Source organism: Oculina patagonica, chromosome 14 (assembly GCF_052425735.1).
Source record: "Oculina patagonica isolate OP01 chromosome 14, crgOcupat, whole genome shotgun sequence".
Classification (NCBI taxonomy): domain Eukaryota; kingdom Metazoa; phylum Cnidaria; class Anthozoa; order Scleractinia; family Oculinidae; genus Oculina; species Oculina patagonica.
This window is the reverse complement of record NC_135771.1, coordinates 4,297,683-4,317,659: the sequence shown is the minus strand read 5'-3', so window position 1 is coordinate 4,317,659 and position 19,977 is coordinate 4,297,683. Positions and strand designations below refer to the sequence as shown.

General features: G+C 36.8%; 1 protein-coding gene across 4 annotated transcripts in view; it reads right to left on the bottom strand.

The window, feature by feature from the left end:
* LOC144638132 (DNA-binding protein RFX2-like) overlaps positions 1-19,977 on the bottom strand; it is a 43,237-nt gene that overhangs the window by 3,621 nt on the left and 19,639 nt on the right. For 2 of the 4 annotated variants that reach the window (XM_078497319.1, XM_078497320.1), the window contains exons 6-18: positions 13,025-13,094; positions 10,368-10,584; positions 9,029-9,210; positions 7,022-7,135; positions 6,322-6,503; positions 5,952-6,010; positions 5,531-5,661; positions 4,488-4,642; positions 4,183-4,280; positions 3,543-3,692; positions 1,195-1,278; positions 768-892; positions 156-309 (exon numbers count right to left, since the gene is read on the bottom strand). In XM_078497319.1, coding sequence (XP_078353445.1) covers positions 156-309; positions 768-892; positions 1,195-1,278; positions 3,543-3,692; positions 4,183-4,280; positions 4,488-4,642; positions 5,531-5,661; positions 5,952-6,010; positions 6,322-6,503; positions 7,022-7,135; positions 9,029-9,210; positions 10,368-10,584; positions 13,025-13,094 — 1,721 coding nt within the window. Of the gene's footprint in view, positions 1-155; positions 310-767; positions 893-1,194; positions 1,279-3,542; positions 3,693-4,182; positions 4,281-4,487; positions 4,643-5,530; positions 5,662-5,951; positions 6,011-6,321; positions 6,504-7,021; positions 7,136-9,028; positions 9,211-10,367; positions 10,585-13,024; positions 13,095-13,280; positions 13,605-13,721; positions 14,282-19,977 lie in introns of those variants that run through there. The other 2 variants (XM_078497321.1, XM_078497322.1) reach the window with 2 other exon arrangements.

The following is a 19,977-nucleotide window of genomic DNA, read 5'->3' as shown; positions in this document are numbered from 1 at the left end:
AAAACTTTGGCATGAAACTTCCCTTGTTTCATACTCAACTGATAAGGGTAGTATCATCACTGGGTTCCCTACGCTCTTGGTGAATTCTCAAATTTCTAAAACTCAGACTTTTTAAGCTATAAATAATTACTGCAATGTTTCGCTAAGTCGCTCACCTCTCCCATGACAGCCATAGGTGATGCACCAATAGCCTTGGCAACTTTGTGTTCCACCAAGTAGAACATGTACTCATCATAAAGAAGTCTGATCAAATGAAACGAACCAAAGCTGGCTGCACTTCGCAAGGTCAAGTCACGGATGATCATGGAGCTACAGTTAGCAAATGCAAAATAAAACAGATGATTTAGCATCAATGTTTTGCCACACTTAAAGGTACAATAGCCTAATGGTTATTGTGTTGGACCTGGATCACTAGGTCACCGGAACACTGGTCAATGTCATTGCATTGTTTTCTTGTTCTGTACAGTTCACTATGAAAGTGCCTCCCTCCCTTCCCCACCCCCAAGAGTAAAAGTAGGTGTTGAAGAATTGTTGGTGCTATCATCCCATCCAGGGGGATTACTTATACTCCTAGTGCTGACCTGTTGCGGCACTAGGCCGAAGTTAACCATACTTTGTTTATGTTTAGCACAGCAGTATGAAAATTTTTTTACACAGTAATTTTAATTAATTAATTAAATAATTAATTCAAGATGTTCCTATACTTGGGCTTTATACGTAATAAAATTCGAAGCTATTTTTGTACTTGTTTTGCGAGACAGTCTTACCTGTAAAATGACCACTTTAAAAGAAACTGCCTTGCTGCCTTGGGAAACTCATCTGTTCCCTCATGTTGCTTGAGAACTTGATCAACTACACCTTCCAACCAGCTTGCCCATTGTTCAAGAGAGTTCTACAAAAACCAAAAAATTATTTCAATGACAGTTACACATAAGAGCACTTAAAAATCATGTTCATTTTCTACTCTCAAAGTACTCACTTCTGTTCAATTGCTCAAAATAATAATTAAATTTTGTGTGACAATTGCATTTTAAATTTATAAGTTCTACATCAAGCTATTTAGTTATGGAGAAAGGCATCTGAGTGTGCTAAATGTATGGACGTCTACTTTTTAAAACAGCCCTATTTTGTTAATTTTTTTTTTCATTGATTGGCGTAATATCTGACCAACAGTACAAAATTGTTATATCAAACCTGTTGCTGAAGGGTGAGTTTAAAATCCTGCTCCAGTCGATAAACCATATTATCATCGCACTGACACACCCATGAGGCTTGCTCCTACACAAAATAAACTACATATCAGCCTTTATAATCATCAACATCTTCTTCACAATCTGTCCTCATTGTGCATCAGGGCACATACACCTGTAAGGTCTTAGCCTTTATAATAAATAGGAATGTTTCTGATTTAATTGGTATAATTCAATGGTTGAACTGTCTCTGTTTAGGAAATCCTAAGAACTAGTAACAAACACGAGTGCTCCAATCGGAGAGTGTAGTGTTTGACTCCGAAATATATGTAGCAACTAAGATTAACCTTCAAACCTATATAACCGTTCATTAGTTCACAGTGAAGCAACAGTTTCCACTTTAAAAAAAAAAAAAAAAAAAAAAACAGAAAAACGTGGTAAATGTTTCCTTTTTTCAAAAGATGGTATCAGCAGTGAAAGTATTAGAGGTATTGTTTTTTGCACTGCAAAGATTTCACACGGCACTCTTCTTATAATGTCTGACGGTCTGAAAGCTATCTTCTGAGGAAATATTCCGCTCTCAAACAAAAGTTTCATTCATAGATGGAAATACTTAGGAAATGTTCAATTTGCGTGATGGATTGTTGATGTAGGGAAAAGGTCATGTTGCTTTAAATATAAATTTGGAAACATTCGCTTTCATCAGTGTTCTCCCTAGTTTTCAGCACAGCAGGTAAGAAAACTTTTTAAACCGGTAAAGAAATTCCGGTAAATCCCAGCCGTTTTCTAGTCTACCTACATAAAACAGAATGTTGCCCAAATGCTGGTCGAATTTTATTTCATGACAACGTTATTATGGCCTTGCAGACCTCCTTCGCCTGCTATACAGCCTACGAAAAATTGCATAAAATCTTCTGTTGTTTTAAGGAGATACATTTGCTGTCGCTTACATGACGTACTACTTAAAAAATCGGCGGTCCTGTTTCCTCTTTGCTACGAATTGCTGCAGCTCTTTTTTCTTTGCTTCGAATACTCAGCATTCTCGACAGCGTTGTTACAAAGTCGTATTCTGAGTGGTTCTTTTAACCTATCATCTGGATTTTGTTTTAAACACTTACGAACTTATTGAGAAGAATTTGACATCGAAAGCTGCCTTTGTCTTCACCACGCGTCAGCTACGGTCAACTATTAAGCATGCAATCAACTATTTTCTGCATTTTGCATGTGTTTGAAAACTGGACTATTATATGTAAGTAATATTTCTCACTTCTGGAATTATTTTTACCTCTTTGCCTTTGTGATTGTTTTTATTTTCAATGGACAAAGTGAAAGGACAGCAAGGATTGCTGCTGCTTCATTGTGGAATCGATCGTGGAAACTGTGCAACAACAGATGTGCACTTGCCGCGAAGTGAGAAACACCTGCAAAACTTGCTCTTTCCTCGATACCAGCCCTCAGAGATTTGGAAAGCGAAGGGAAATAAAGAATATTGAATACTAGCACAAATTCGTAAATGAATATTGCATTTGTCGCTGTTTATTTTCAATCTGTTATTTTATATTTTCAATCATGACTACGAAGGTGAAACGAGTGGTGTTACTTTGTTATTTACAAGATATCTTTAAGAAGCGATTCTAGGCGGTAAAGAGTCGTGTTACAAGCGGTAAATTTTACCGGTTACCGCCTGATAAGGAGAACACTGTTTCATGTTTGACAAATCAAAGAAACTTTACTTGCCAACTCGCTTTTTGACATGTTTTTGCTTTTTCTTTTAAGGCAAAAGACAAGAAATTCTTGTAATTCATACCTGGAAACGCGCCGGAGGATTTAAATCTTACATATAATACATTCGATCTTCTGAAAGTAGATTTGGTGACACGTCCGGCTGCAATGCAGGCTATTTGAAAGCCGATCTTTTGAAATGAATGGAATGCTTGTTCCACTTCAGTGCTAGCGTTATCTCCGTAGGAATTTTCACCCAACAAACAATCTACCACATGAGTGTAGTTTAAACTCTAAACTAAAAATATAACATCCCGCGAAAACTTCACCGGCAAAAATTCGAGTGTTTTCTGGTTCACATTTCCTCTTGAAGATCGCCAAGGAAGTGATACCTAAAAAAAGTTATTCGACGCTTGGCAGGCGGGAGAACTTTTTAACCCATTGCTTGAGAACATTCGTAGATAATAGGTCATAATAACAAGCCCGTTCCCGTCTAATTTGCATATTCATGTCTACGTACTTGTTCTACTTGACTGCGCATTATCTAACACCTAGCGTAGCGTTTGCTTTCCCATCTCAAGTCAATGCATGAGTGTAGTGTAAACACTACACTAAAAATCATAGTCTTACTTGCACATTGGCAAAGTCCACTCTGTTAAGATCAGCCAACATCTGACTGATTTGAGAAGAATTCTGAAGCACGGCACGGGCAGCTTGGGCCAAGTGGTTCAGTGAAGTGTAGCGACGGAGAGTCTGTGCAAATGCACTACAAGTAGACACCTGTTGAAAGAACAGAGTTAATCAGCCTTGACCATTTGATAACTGATGCAAACTTGATTGCTGTCAACATTCCAGCTGGTAGCATCAAAGCACTTGACATTTATAATTAATAGCAACCTTTAGATTTTTGACTAATAGTATGAGATCAAGTATGAGTACAACTTTGAAATTTTGAGATAAGTGTGTCCCCTGAACTATAACTCTTTCCTGTTGCTGACTAACACATAAATAAACATTAGAGACAAGATTGGTATGAAGTGATTGCAGGAGCCACATGAATTTTGTTTGAAAACTCATACACACATTCAATCTTGTACTCGTAGACCAATCTAAAGGCGGCTATTTTTAGATGATTGTAGACACTACTGGAAGGGGGTGCAAGTGTAAAATTTCAATTTTTAAAACTCTCAGTATAGTTAATTAATTTGAGGTCAGCTTCCAAGACTTTGAACAAAGAGCAGAGGTTGTGATGTGATGATACTGAACTCACCTTCACATCAGCCATCTTTTTAGGGATCTGATCCAGGCTGCTCACCAACCAGCCCTCAAGGCCTTTAGCAAAATTACGCACAGCTTGTGTCAACGAAGCTGAAATAAAAAAAGAGTGACAAAATAAGTTATTTATATTTTTCATTGACTTTGTTTTGGTGCAAAGGATACTTCGCAAAGTAAAAGGTGAAGTATTTTGTCATTGGAAAAATAAGATAAAATAATATTGTTTTAAACCACATAATATACAGGTAGGTGATTTGTCCTACATAAATTTTTAATGGCACTTGAGATACATTTACGTACCTGGAATTGGTCGTAGAACATCAGGAATGAGAACTTCCACCAGAGTCTGATAAAGAAGGTGATCACATGCTTTGGTAAAAGTTATCACAGGATCATATTCACACAGTTGCAGCAGTTTAGACTGGGAAAGCCTGTTTTCATATTCACCATCATCGCTGAGAAAAAAACAAGCAAAAATTAATCGTTTTCATCATCATCATCATCATCATCATCATCACTTTGTTTACCCTCGGATTTGAAGAGTAGCTTATATAGCTAATATCTCTGAGCATTTCATAGTAAGCACAGTACAACGGACAAAGACCAGACCACCAACACCGGGAACTCCATGCCCTACTCTTTACGATAAGTGTGTGGGTTCTTTTACGTCCCCTGCTGACCATAACACTGAAGATGCAGGAGACGGGGCCTACGGTTTATCGTCCTTATCCGAGAAGACTAGAATATCTAACCATTTGCAGATGTAATTGCAAAGGCAGCATATTCTCCTCAGTTATTTTAAGACCCTGAGTGTTGGTCCGGTCTGGGACTCGAACCCGAGACCTCCCGCACTATAGTCCGTCGCTCTACCAACTGAGCTAACCGGTCTGCGGTTATTTTGGGGGGAGGCATGGTGGCCTAGTGGTTAATGATTGGACTCTGAACACAGAAGTCCATGATTTAAGTCTACCTAATTTCCCAGTGCTGTGCTGCTGATTAAGACAGGTAGCCCTCCAAGTGTCTTCCTTCCCTTTAGAGTGTTATGGGTGCTGGTAGATAGAGACTTTTAGATCAGAGTACAAGTATAAGGTTGAGTAGTACAACTTTTCAAACTCAGTGCTTATGATTTCTGTTATCACGGTTCCCAGCAGTCTACCATTTCAACTGGTCAGCAACAGGGAGAAGTGAGAGCTCTATGATAATTACTGGATTGAAACTTGAAAGTCATACTCGTACTCAACCTTGTGCTCATACTGCTAACTTAGGGTAACTAATCGCTGATGCAACTTGACAAGATGCTGGTGCTAGCAGGAGTTGTAAAGTGAGTAAATTTGTATCCTTACCCTGCATCTTTCTTCTCATCATCCTCAGCACCAGAACCTGCCTTATCCTCTCCTGATGGATGACGCCAGAATGTTTGCCACAAGGACTCAACCAAAGTAAACTGCAAGTTCACTACGACATCAAGGAAAGCCTACAAAACAAATATCAATTAAAACCATCAATTTTTAATACCCAGCAGGCCAGGGTGCATTCAATGAACATGCCATGCTTTTTTGTTCCTTTATTATTCATACTTAAAAAAGTCATCTATACGCCAGTTAAAGGTGGCGACAATGATCGTATGCCAGTACGCCGTGCAATTTTCAGATCTTCGGTGTAACCTACATAGAATGCAGCCTGGTCAGCAGGTACTCAGAGAACTCGGAAAACAGAGGGCTCATAGAAGTAAGAAAACTCCTAACAGTGTAACAAGATTCCTACCTCGCAATGTTCCCTGTACATGTCAACAAAAGTGTCAAGATCATGATCTGTAATCCCCTCTGTAATGAACAAAGAACACAAAGACATTTTAGAGCCATCTTTGGGTCTCAAATTTGCAGGCATTTCGGTTGTGTTTTCTAACATTCCTAACCATAAGTTCGAAAGTTTCTAGTCACTGAGCTTCAGAGTTTTTTTTTTTTTTTTCTCGAACACAACGTTTGTGTGTGTATTGGCAATCCCTCAAATTTCTAGTAGGATGTTCACCTGGCAGCAATTTAAGTTAGTTTACATGAGTTCCATGGTGACTATGCAGTCTGATTTGGGAAGAGAAAATTCTCGGACAGACTGAACATCTGAATGCAATGTTTACCTGGAAGAGGGCATTCCTTGAGGTCCAGCTCCTCAAACTCTGGCAGACCCTGTGTGACGTCACCCAGGTACTGCTGGTGTTGCTGCATCTGGCTCTGTTGTGCTTGCTGATCTGCCGACACTGCTGGTGAATGTGACGCTGCCTCACCTGAGTCAGAATCCAACCTGGCAGCAGGCTTCAGTCTGTGAGAAAGCAAAGAGCTGTCAAATAAAGCTAATGTTGATCATGGTGACTGGTAAAATCATAATGAGAAATGGTGTTTTTCAAGTAATATATTAAACACAAGAGACAGTGTTTCATTCGGATATCCAAACACCAAGAAGGGAGTTGAAAATACTACATGCAACAGAGTATTTCTGTTGAAATTCAAGGTGTTTGGACAGCCAATGAAACACTCTCTCAAGTGTTTTATATATCTTTGCAATCAAAACAAAAGATGCAGAGTAAACAGAATCTTACAAATCAATGCTAATTAAGACTAGGTATCGAAACCTCCTTTATGGTTATAATTTTCTTTGTTTTAACTTGCTCAATTATAAATGAGTGTGAGAAGTTCTTTAGAATAAAGCAAAGCTGAATATTTTTGGTAAAATGGTAAAAGGGCTTTACAATATTAATCAATGTACCAACTATTTATTTACTCGTAACATGAGGATGGTGCTGACTAATTACCACTAATTATCACCTTGCATTTTATTACCTTTTCTGGGTGGATGGTGACTGTCTCATGGCCACCTGTGCATCATCTGACAAAGCATTGAGTGGTGAGCTTGGTTTGATGCGTATTCCATAATAATGATACTTGGAGTTACCCCTGAAATGAAAGAAAAATGTGACACCCATTCTGCATACTGCTAGGATCAGCAGTGTCAAAATCATCAAGTGTGTGTCGAAATCATCACATCTCACCGCAGCCACTTCCAATACCGGATTCCCTCTATAGCGCGCACCTGCAGGAAATCATGGTAGTTGTATTCATCAAACCCTGCACGAGACTAAGCAACGATGCGCGTTGCTTAGTCTCGCGCGTGGTTTGATGAATACAACTACCGTGATTCCCTGCAGGCGCGCGCTATAGAGGGAATCGGGTATTCAGTTTTAAGGTTAGCAAAGATGGGGGAGGGGCAGTGTTGGGATCCTGTTTCATGAACAAATTTTAACAAAATTCATGTAAAACTTTCAATCCTTTGGATTACCATTGACTTTTCAAATATCAATGTAACAAACATTGTGATCAACTGACTATAAAAGAGGCTCCCTTAAAACATTTCTTTCAAATAGAACATTATCTTGTTCCAAAAATTATTCAAGACTACATTTATTTTGACCCTTTGAATTAAACCCACTCGAAATTAAAATGTTCAATTATCACCAGAAAAGTAAAGCATTGCAGGCATACATACATGTAATTACTGTATATTTGAAATGTGAGAACTGAGAAATTTGTTCTAAACAACAAAAACTATTTGCTTGCCTTTATAAACAAGATATCAGTTAAACCAGATTACAATGTACACTGTGTAAGTGGAAAGAAAAAAAGTCCTATTTTGTTTGCGGCAAATGTCAATTCTGCAGTGCATCACTATCACATTAACAGCAAAATAATAACTACATCTTATAACAGCACTTAACACATCCTTGAAAGTATACCAAAAATAAATCATTTCTTGTTTTCTTTTAAATTTTACCACGTTGATACTTAGTATAAATCAGTGGATTTCAAAACTTTGATTTTGGGATGCTGAGGAAAATTCAAGAGAAACTTTTCTTAGAGCAAAGCACTGGGTGGTATAAATATATTATTTATTTTTATCACGTCTAGAATATGTTAAAAGAACAGCTGAAGAATAAAATAACAGCTTAACGATTTTACGAGGCCTTATGCGTCCCATGTATGAGGCATAACAAGGACGGAAAATATACCAGAAATAAATCAGAATATTTTATCAATATTTCAAGTTTTACCATACTTAGTATAAATCAGTGGAAAAACTTTGGAATGTTGAGGAAAATTCAAGAACAACTTTCTTTAGAGCAAAGCACTAGGTGGTATGAATATATTAATTATTTTTTATCATGTCTAGAATCTAGAAAATGTAAAAAGAACAGCTGAGCCCAGTTGTTCAAAGGGCGGATAATGCTATCCACCAAATAAATGCTAACAAAACATACTACGCTATCCACTGGATAGTGTTTTATCCGGTGGATAGCGTTATACATCCTTTGAACAACTGGGCCCTGGAGAATAAAATAACTGCTTAAAGATTTCACAAAGCCTTATGTATCCCATGCATATGGTGTGACAAGGACGGAAAATGATGATTAAAGATACTACATTTATTACTTGAGTATGCAACAAGGGAAGTTTCGCGCCCAAGTTTTACCGTTAAAACTCTGCTGTTGCCAGGGGCGACAGAGCTAGATTCCACTGGAAACATTTTGTGCAAATGACCTCAGCAGTCCCATCCCAGTCCCAAAGTTGAATCACTGAAAAATGTGACAGACTGCTGAGGTCAAATAGCACGAGATGCTTCCAATGGAAACTAGCTCTGTTGCCCCTGACAACAGCAGAGTGTTAACAGTAAAAGTTGGACGCCAAACTTCCATCATTGCATACTTAACTGATAAGCGTTGTAATTTCACAATGTTGATAGAGTGTCATGCAGAGGACAAAATAAGAATAAACATAATTTAGTGTTATCCTAACCTTGTGCCCAGTCGTCTAGTTCTTAGTCCCATAAACACAGATCTGATAAGCTTTCCAAAGCTTGCAGCATTCACAGCATCTAGCTTGTTTCCCTGACAGTGTTGAAGGTAATGATTGTACAGAGTGCTTCGTGGCAAACTCACTCCTTCTGCTGTCTCATAGTTATCAACCAGCCACTGTACCTATGAACAACAAGTATAATCAGTGTTTGTTTTGTTTAATTTTGAGAACTTATAATACTTTCCTGGAGATAGGCCACAACATAAGCAAGATATTTATAATTATATAAAATGAGGGAAGCTATCGACAAGAATAAGCTAACAAAATTTTCAAAAAGTGATGCAACTACAGTTGGCAATTTAAATCTAGGGGAAAACTCATTAAAAGTCTTTTTAGTGACCAAAGTTATTATTTTCACTGAAGCTAATTCTGTCATCATACTGATTGCTGAAGTAACATATTTTTTAGGTGAAGTTTTGAGAGTTTTGTGCTACATAAACACTCCTTAAGCTTTGGAGTACCTATCCTTTATTTTGCTTTCACGTCCAAACCATTGCAGCTGGTGAGCTCAAAACTGGCAGGTTGCATCAAAACATACTGCATTTGTAATTTTTGCAAGTTGCTTATTGCATCACCAATGATGGCAACCCAGCTAATTATAAATTAACCAAAAAAATTGAATTCCGCTTGATTTCAGAAAATTCAGTCAATAGATTTTGTTCATTGTTTGTTTACAACAAACTTGGAAAAATTCTGACATTTTAACGCAAAGTAATAAAGTTTTAACAGAGGGAATTTTATTTTTTCGTTGATTTATGTTTTCACATTATGCCCTAGAATGTTTAAAAATTCCTTTGTAAAATTTCAGATTTTTTGTAATCAACAGTTTTCTTGCTTTCTAAAGGCTTAGTACAAACTTGTAAAATTTCTTAAAATTCAAATGAATGGTTCGTTAACAATCACGCCTTTCTGGTAAGACAATAAAACATAAAACGCCCAATCGCAACTTTTTGATCAACTGCGCACGGCAACATTAAAATTTTGTTTCTCTAAAAGCCTCGAGCGTGCGCTCTGACTGGCATCATAAAGAGTGCCCCTATGATTTATTTTATTCCTGTTATCTACTTGCATGCTGCACGGGTAAAAATGTTGATCACCTAAAAGAATTAACAAATTTAAATTTTACAGCTGTTTGAAAAGGGTGAGCACCAACCAAGGAGTAAGTGGGGAACTCTTTAAGAAGAGGGGAGAGAAGAGGGCAGAAAGTGGGATTCCAATAGTGCCAGGAACATTGAAAAAAAAACAGCGTAATATTTTGAAACACTAGAAATGAACTTACTGTTGCAGGAGATGCCCTAGTTGTGTGGGTTATTGGGTGTCGTTGCGCCTGCATGGTCGTCCCAGCAGGAGTAACCTGTAGATACGTCTGCGCACTCGTGACTGTCCCTGGCGTCGAGGCAGCTGTGAAATTCTGTGCCTGTTGGCCTGCGTCGATATACGGTGCTGCAGCTTGCTGTGCAAACATTGTTCCATCATTGTAATGGTAAGCATTGCCCCTGGAAGATTTAAATGATAAGAATTACAAAGATTTGAGTGACTAGCTTGCAGCTGGAAATCTTACAAAAGCCTCACAGTGGGACTTTGATACATCAAACTGTCCAATTTTATTACTTCCTGTAGTCTAACAAGGACAACACTGGAGATTTAACACAAAAAATACCAAGGTCAAGGACATGTATGTTCTCTTGGTAGGCTACCGGTAAATACTATTTTTTTAGAGAGTTAGGACAAAAAACAGGAACTCTCCACATTAGCTGACAACCATTTCATGTTACAACCACTACCTTCTTGACTAATCTTTCTGTCAATTTTTAAAACTATCACAATTTCTATATTTTACTCTGCTGTTTCATCTACTATAATTTATAATAAATATAATACTTGGGCAGTGCAAGTACAATCATATAAAAACATTCACTTTGCTTTGCAAAGTTATTTTTAAAAGTTTTTTAAAAGTAAGTTAAGTGTGTAAAGCCTGACTCAAATAATAATAAAATAAACTCTAACATTACTATTGAAAGGCATTTCTAAAGAAGAAATTTTTTTTTTAAGTGTAAAACATGACAAACTGGGGTAAGGCACTCCATAATCTTGGTGTGGTAAACATAAAGGCACGATTCCCTTAGAGTTTTGTAAGATGGTATAAATGATTTCACATCATACACTAAAAACTAAAAACCATTCACTGAAAACCCTGAAAATTTGCTTTTAAAAATAAAAGATTTTAATTTACAACCTTGTCTCTGTGGAGACAGCAAGATAAAACCTGACCTTCAATATTTTAAGAGTGATTCTATATTTTTGGATTGCATGACTCACAAATTAATGTTGAGATGATTAATTTTTAATGTTGAATTTACCAGAAATAAAACTGAATAAGAGACCACACTAAACAAAGCTTACAATGTAAGACATTGAAGAAGAAATGTAGATCACAGATACCGGTATATAATATCTTGTTGCTACTGTAATTTTATTTCTTGTGAGGCATGCAAAATATGAACAATAATATAAGCATAAAGATAATTCCTCAGTTGAAAAAAAACCAAGGTTCTTTTCCAGTTTATGTATAAGTTTTGCCTATCCAAGTTATGCTACAAACGTTCTATAGTCTTGATCAAGCGAAGAAAAAGCAAAGTTTCACAAGAGAAAATAAATTAAATTTGATTCAAGGATATCAATGTTTCTCTTCATACAGGTATCAAAATAGCATAAATTTCTGGCAGATTTACAGCTATAGCAGTACAGAGCAGTACATATATAAAACCCTTAACCTTGGTAAAGCATTAATACAAGAATACCCAAACTCAAGACAAAACCTTAGAACCGAAACTAAGTTCTAACAACTGAACGAATAATCTTCTCTCCCAAGCAATATCAGATCAGAATAAAGCACTAACCATTTTAACATTGGTAGGCTTTGTGCATAAATATTATCACAGCAAAAGCAAAAGGAAACTGAAAAACACTTTAAAAACTCACAAGTAAGTCGAGACTGGCATCATGTGTGTAAGACTGGCCATAAAACATTAAACAACAAAGACAAGATAGCTGCCTTCTTTATATAAGTTCCTTCTAGTCAACTGAGCTCCACAAATTGATTCTTCCTCTCATTGATTCATTCACAAAGGAGGCATGGGTTGCCATGGAAAAAGGTCTGGTCCCTTAGTAAAAATGCTATATCTTGAATACTAATCTTACTTTGCTAAATAAACATGACACCATCAATGGGCAAAAGGTTTCTAATTAATGCAGGAGTCGTTCCAACATCGCGACGAGAAAAACAATATCTAAGAGAAACTAGAAATTTCTATGGTAATTGTCACAGCACAGCTAATGTTTATTTGTACTTTCTTCTTGAAGAGTATAAAATCACAGTTTCAATTATTAAACTTCATACTTTTCCAAAAGAAGGATCTTACTTTTTTACATGTACGCACTAAAGCAGTTTTTTTGAGAACATAGAGATGAAGTATTATTTTTATTTAAATATCACTATTTTGTTTAATCTTTCAATATTGTTCTGGGCTTTCCATATATGGGAATTAATTATCATAAATTAAAATGCATGTTACATTAATTTGAATAACATTCTAGTTATTTTCCAATTTCGTCAACTTCTGACGAACATGACTTATCACGGGGGAAAAATAGCAAAAAGAGCGAAAATTCTACTATCTTCTGACAACATTCGAAGTTAACCATTACGTAGTTAGCCTTGAGCTACAACAAAAACATTCAGGTCGATTTTTCAATTATTCGATTCGCATGTGTTTTTGCATTGATTCTTTAATCCCGCCAGGTGTTCGCAACGTGTCGACAGACCAAACAAAGCGAATTTTCTGCTCGCATAAGTCAAAGGAAACAGAACGGCAAAGAGACAAATAGCAAATTGAGATCGCGTTTCTGAAACCTGGTTTTCCTTAGGAAACTTACGTTGTTCCGTTCGGGTATAAGGCATGTTCCGACGGGGCCTCAACGTAATGTACCTCTGTCGTGGGAAAACCTACAATGAAACAAAAAATAAAGGAACAAAAACAAGCAACATTGGAAACGAGAAGTGGTATATATTTTTCAATAAAGCAAAATATGTTAAAGTGTTAACAATAGTACAATTAAATGCGGAATTGATCGTGCACTTGTCCGCACGCTCAGGCCAAAATTAGCAACACAAATTCATTTTGCGGTATACCTTCTTTCGCCTGGAACTCGTCGCCAGAAATCACGTTGGCTGTTATTAATGTAGCTTGTGGCGTTTGTATCTGGGTTGGCTGCACTGTTAAAGTGACAGTATTTGCTGGTAAAGTGGTGTGCTGAGGGGTAGGCACCACATTTTGCGAGGTCACCACTGCAATGCCGTGTGAAATGGCGGCAGCAGTGGCGCTCGCGACCTGTTGTGTGAAATCTTGCGGGGTTGAAACAACATTGCTTGACGTCGCCTGGGATTTCACTTCGCCTGAATCAAAGTTCGATGCGACGAAGTTTTGCTGGGGTTGTGTGGTCGCCATACGGCGATCTAAGGATCAAATCGAACAAAAAGGTTTCCGTATTTGTATAGATACACATGTCAACACCATTTGCAAAGATCAAACGCTTTCGCTCGCGCTAAAGGCTACATATATTTAGCACTTACGCAATTGTGAACATACGCGGGGTAAATCCATCGCACACTGCAACATTTATCGCAACATGCAACATGAACTAACATCAAACAACAACAGCCTGTTCTAAAGCTATAATCTACAAGATGAAGCTGAAATAAAAGGCGATTTCTACCCATCGCCATGACAAAGAAATCCCTAGCAGAGCACGCGAATAACGCGGGCGAAACCAACAAAATCGAAGGCGGGTAACACGGTGGGAAAATAGCTACAAATTCTCAACAAAACACGGCAATCTCTACATCAAGTTCACTCATACCAGTTGTTGTATAATTGCGCGAAGGAAATTCTGGGAAGGACCTTGTAACCTTGACTACACCCGTCGCCTTGGAGAAGACTTTTCGCTCGTTGTTGCTGACAACATACAGGGCAACTTCGCAACCGCTATTCAACTTCGCCACGACAACCGCTCGCTCCCTCGCTTCGCTTAGGGGCGGCCCTAGCTGACTGCAGGGCTTTTGGGTTATAAAAGTACCCGGATGAGGAATAAATCGATCGAAAAAGAAATCTTCGCTGAAAAACAATTAAATTTTATTTATATAAACATGCTTTGAACTGGAATTTTCCTTTTTTAATAAATTGTGTTAACACGTCACCCCGTATTCGAGCTGGTTTTGAGTGGAACAAAAACTCTTTCGTGCTGTGTAGATTTATGACAACTAGACAAAAAATATATTTATCTAAAAACAATCATCTCTTTCGACTTGTCAATTTTTCTCATACTGTCACAATATATGATTCTAGACTTTATAACAACCATTACTCAAGGTCTTTCATTGCCCAATTTATTATTTATTTTTTTATTTATTTTTTATTATACCTAATATTTTACTTTATTTTTTGATTTAGGTTAACGGTTTCACAGGTCAAAATCGAAAATAAATCTTACAAATAGAAAAGCTGACGAAAAGCACGAAACTGAAACAAGAAAGAAAAATCATCAACTGAAAAAAAATTCTATTTTTGCTGCCGCGTGACACAATATGCAGTTGCGTCACGCACAATATTCTTTGGAATCGTCACGCAAATTTAGCGTCACACTCACAGTTGGAGGGCAAAAAGCGTGGGTTACGTAGGCGGCAAAAAAAACAAATAAAAATCCACAAATTTGTGTCCTTTGTTTAATTTAGAAAGTAGGTAAGTTTCATGAAATTTTTAAGCAGTGCCGACGGTGTTTCTTTAAAACAAAACTCAGTTGGTTTGTTGACTGAAAATAGGATTTCACCATGTATTTGTCAGGATTAGCGCTAGATTCCAACACTTTACTAAAGTGTTGTTAACTATTCCTAAAATAAAACGATATTTTGAAAATTACTTTATTTCGCAGCTGACAGAAATTGTGTTGAAGTTAAATCAGCTGTGATACCTCTCTTCTCCATAAAAACGGTTATTTAAAACTTATTTCCGTATTGTAATGTAACAGAAACCCATATGGGTTTCTGAATGTAATCAATATAAAGTTATTCAAGCGAAAAAAAGTCACTTGTCTTTAAGCAGTCACTGGTTGTCAGATATTTTTTAAATTGTACATCTTACATTACAACTTTGCTCTGAAAAGCTGTTTTTAATTATTAATTATTAATTGGGATGAATAAAGCATGTATGTTTGTATGTACATTGGAAAAACAACTTTATTTACTTTTCAAAGGAACCAGGACTGCTCCAAGATGTTTTTACTCTTTTTTTTCTATAAGAATATTGTTTTCCGGCTGAGGCTGAATATTCTTATTTTTCTGCCGATGTTAGGCTGAAAATACATTTGTGAATATTCTTAGATTTAGATAACGTATGACATTTCCGTTTGTGCTGTATACCATACATAGGCATTACATGTACCGTTAATCGAACTGTCATTAGCATCGAATATTTAGCTAGTGCAGCTTTTTATCCTTTTATTGGCTAGTATAGATTTGCCGTTTAAAGAAAGGAAGAATTTTATACAGTTTAGTTAAAAACATATACAGGGCCGTAACTAGACTTTTGCCATAGACGATGACGTATTTCTTGGAAAAACTCAATCGTTTTCAACTTGGGATTATTTTCCCAACAAAACAGATTTTGTTTTTAATTTGGACAAAATTCTAGACGAGGCAAGTGCCTCGTCTTGCTTTTGCTAGTAACGACCCTGATATAATTGTGTTGGTGTATTTACAAATTTTCAACACACAAAATGTTATCTCAGCCTCGGGTTATTCTTAAAATATTCTTAAAATTTCGCAAATTTCAGCCTCGATATTCTTATAAAATAAATTCTTCTAGAGAAAGAGTGTAGTTAAAGAATTTGTTTTAGGGTATGTACTGTACGCGATTGTAGTTTAACTGAAGTGTATCTAAATTACGATCATCACACTATAAATCTAAAATTGCTTTCAAAGCTACAATAACTGAACCGTCCGTCGGACGTTTTATGTCCAAACGAAAAAGATTCGAAATTTTCGAAGTTAAAGTAAGTCATTTTTTCGATTCACAAATTTAAATTAACATTCAAATCGAAGAAAGCCTTTAAATAGTTCTCCTGAAGTCGGAAAAAACACTTAAAAGCTAAAAATAAAAAAGGAATTACGAGCAATCATCTGGTGGCATGCTCTCCAGGAAATTATGATTTTGACTTCTTCCGTAAGTAAGAACTATCTTGCTCAGCGTAATAAATAGTACCACGTGAAAGTACTTCTATTGAGATTTCATTTGATTGGTCACGGGCCGGGCACACTAGGGTTTCATCCACAGACTTAAAGGGACGCTGTCACGAGCTTCACTTCAAAAACTCAAGAGCCTAAAGACGTATGAAAGCCTAAAAATAGTGGTACAGTTTTGTTAAATATTATTACGCCACTGTACTGATGAAGCTATAAACAAGTGATAGTATTGTGATGCCATCAGGAAATTTAGATCTCAACTTGAAAAAGTTAGGCTGACGTTTTCAAGTTCTGCCCTAGTGACCTGGAAAAAACAGCTAAAACCTACTAACGGCTCCCACATCCTCCAACAATAATTTACTTTGTATCTTGACTTCGTCTTGATGTTCTAGACGCATTTTGTGTACGAGCGAGAGTACTTTGCCAATTTAAGTACTTTTTACTGAAAGCAGGAAAATCCCTCTGACAGTGTCCCTTTAAAAGTTAGAGCCACCTTGTGCAACATAATAAACATTATAAGATGAAAGTATTGCTCAATAGATTTCATTTGAATGGTCATGTACAAGGAATTCATCCACAGCTGACTCCATGATAAGAAAAACCTGAATAGCTCAATACTATATATAAACACATACCGCATGAAGGTCAGCTCAATAATAGTCTCGATAGCTTTCATTTGAATGTGTACACACTTAAGTTTCCTTCGGCACAGACTGTTTCTCTATCCATCATCATCGTCATCATCATCGTCATCATCATCATCATCATCATCATCATCATCGTCATCATCATCATGATTAACTTTATTTTAGTGTCAAAATCTTCTAGCGTGCCTAATGAGGCCCTCTGATTGGGGGCACCGGATCTATCTGCAGTGTGTTTGTATATGATAAATATTGCAAGTATACCCCCATGTCTGCCTCTATGACCAATCTATGCTGATCTTTCTGTTCTTTAGTCTGTGTGTGTGATGCCACGTTAATCTGGCAACTTCGCCTGCTTGTTTGATTTCTTTCTCGGAATATTTTGCTTCCCCTGGAGATGGCTTTGTTTGTTTATTTGTTTGTTTGTTTTTGTGTTAGTTTTTTGTTTGTTTGAGGGTCCCTGTTTCTCTGATGGAGGTATATAGGAAATAGTTTGTCGCTCTTTGTCAAAAAGAGCTGTTCATTTTATTTATATGTCGCTAAAATTCAATGCTCATTTACTAACTTATTTCTCTACTGACTATTTGATAAACTACCTCTTTGTCTGATTTAGGTATAATGTTGCTTCTCTATCTGTTTTGATGGTGTACGTTTTGCTTTATTGTATATATTTTGATAATTGTTTTCTGTTTCTATTTGTTTTGCATTACTACGCTAGGCGATTAGTTCAAAAATCTCACGCAACTTTCTCACCCAGTCAGAAGTAAAACCATAGCCAATCGTGACTCGTTTACATTTGTTTCCTGCGCTTTGTGCCAGCGATTGGCCAAAGTGATTACTCTCGTTTTGATTTTACCACACTCAATTGAAAACCCTCTCTAAGTTCCATATTTGATTTTCTTTTTCTGTCTAATGCTATCTTATTTTTTTCTGTTTCTCTAACGCATCTTTGTTTACTATAATATTTTTTCTGTCTTGTCTGTTTGCTATTTATCTACCTGTCTGTCAGTTTCCCTGTCAGGTTTATCTGGAAGAGTGAACAAAATGTCAATTTACCATTGCCAGAAATCGATAACTTGAAAAAGACTTTTAACCTATGCCGGGCCTAACTTGTAAAATGTCTTACCTAACTTCGTCAACGAATCTCGATCTCTAGCTAAACCTTCAAAAAAAAGAAAGGACGACTTGACTTTGGCTCTTTGCTTACTTTGTCCTGCTTAACTTTTAATCTATAACAAACTTATTATTCATTATAATCATATTTATTGAGTATAATAACCTTTACTCGGCTTTCAAGCATACCAATGTCCAGGTCGAATTGATGTAATTTTAAGTTTCAGTTTAGTCAGTCAGTCAGTCAGTGAGTTAGTGAGTTAATAAGTCAGTCAGTCAGTTGGTTATAAGTCAGTCAGTCAGTCAGTGAGTTAGTCAGTCAGTCAGTCAGTCAGTCAGTCAGTCAGTTAGTTAGTGAGTTAATAAGTCAGTCAGTCAGTTGGTTATAAGTCAGTCAGTCAGTCAGTGAGTTAGTCAGTCAGTCAGTCAGTCAGTTAGTTAGTGAGTTAATAAGTCAGTCAGTCAGTTGGTTATAAGTCAGTCAGTCAGTTAGTCAGTCAGTCAATCAGTCAGTCAGTTAGTTAAAAGTCAGTCAGTCAGTAAGTCAGTGAGTTAGCCAGTCAGTCAGTCAGTCAGTTGCTTATAAGTCAGTCAGTCAGTCAGTCAGTTGCTTATAAGTCAGTCAGTCAGTCAGTGAGTTAGCCAGTCAGTCAGTCAGCTTATAAGTCAGTCAGTCAGTCAGTCAGTTGCTTATAAGTCAGTCAGTCAGTCAGTCAGCTAGTGAGTCAGTCAGTCAGCCAGTCAGTCAGTCAGTTGCTTATAAGTCAGTCAGTCAGTCAGTCAGTCAGTGAGTTAGTCAGTCAGTCAGTCAATAAAATCAGTCCCCCTCTGTCAGTTTCCCAGTTTTAAGTTTGAAAGTCAGTTAGTGAGACTGTCTGTCTGCCTGTCTACCACTTGTGTGCACACTTTTGTCCCTATACGTTTATTGTATATCCTCCATTTGTATCAACCGTTTTGTATTCTGATGGTCCGACAGTTTCACTGGTTTGTTGCCTTGCCCTGTACCTTGGAAACTTCAATTTTTGCTTATTCCCTTAGTTTAGAAATAAAAGTATTATGAATTTTAAATTAATTATAAAAGACTCAATGAGATTTCGTTTGCAAATGTCAAAAGAATTCGGGCTAAGCCTCTCTTTGAATTCTCCTGTGTACGCTTTATATGGTAATTCAGTCCCATCCTCGCCATTGTAAATCATTCTCACTTTCTTACGCCAACTGTATCCCTATCATATGTGGTGCACTAAAATGTCCATAATCTTTGACAACTCTTTAAGTTGCAGGTGCATTTTCAAGTTTCTATTTACTAGTAAGCCTATTAGTATGTTTTAGTTTTTGAAATTGTGGACAAGCTCGATTTTTAACTCAGAAGTTTTTTCTTTCGTTTTCTGTTTTAGTTTTCTTTCAATTTTGTCACTTTGCAAACATTTTCTCTAGTCTCCAGCCCTAACCATTACAAAGATGTTGTTCAACTTTTAACGTTTGTCGAATTTTGAAGACGACAAATGTTTATTGAATTTTACCTCTTTTTATACCTTTGACAAGAACGATTTGGTCAAAACTGCAATATATGCGGCATCTCTCTAACTGCAACTTACACTGACAAAAATCCACGAGATTTCGTTTGCGAAAGCCGCCTTTAATTTTTCATGTTTTCGTTCCATATTGTAATTTAGTTCCATCCTCGCCATCGTAAATCATTTTCAAGTTCTAATGTCAAATGCATTCCTATTATACGTGGAGTTCTGTTACAGAAAATTGACTTATTATTGACAGGTTTCTATGATGCAGGTGTATTAGTTGTTCTACTTAGCATTGCATCTGTTTCAGTTTGTTTA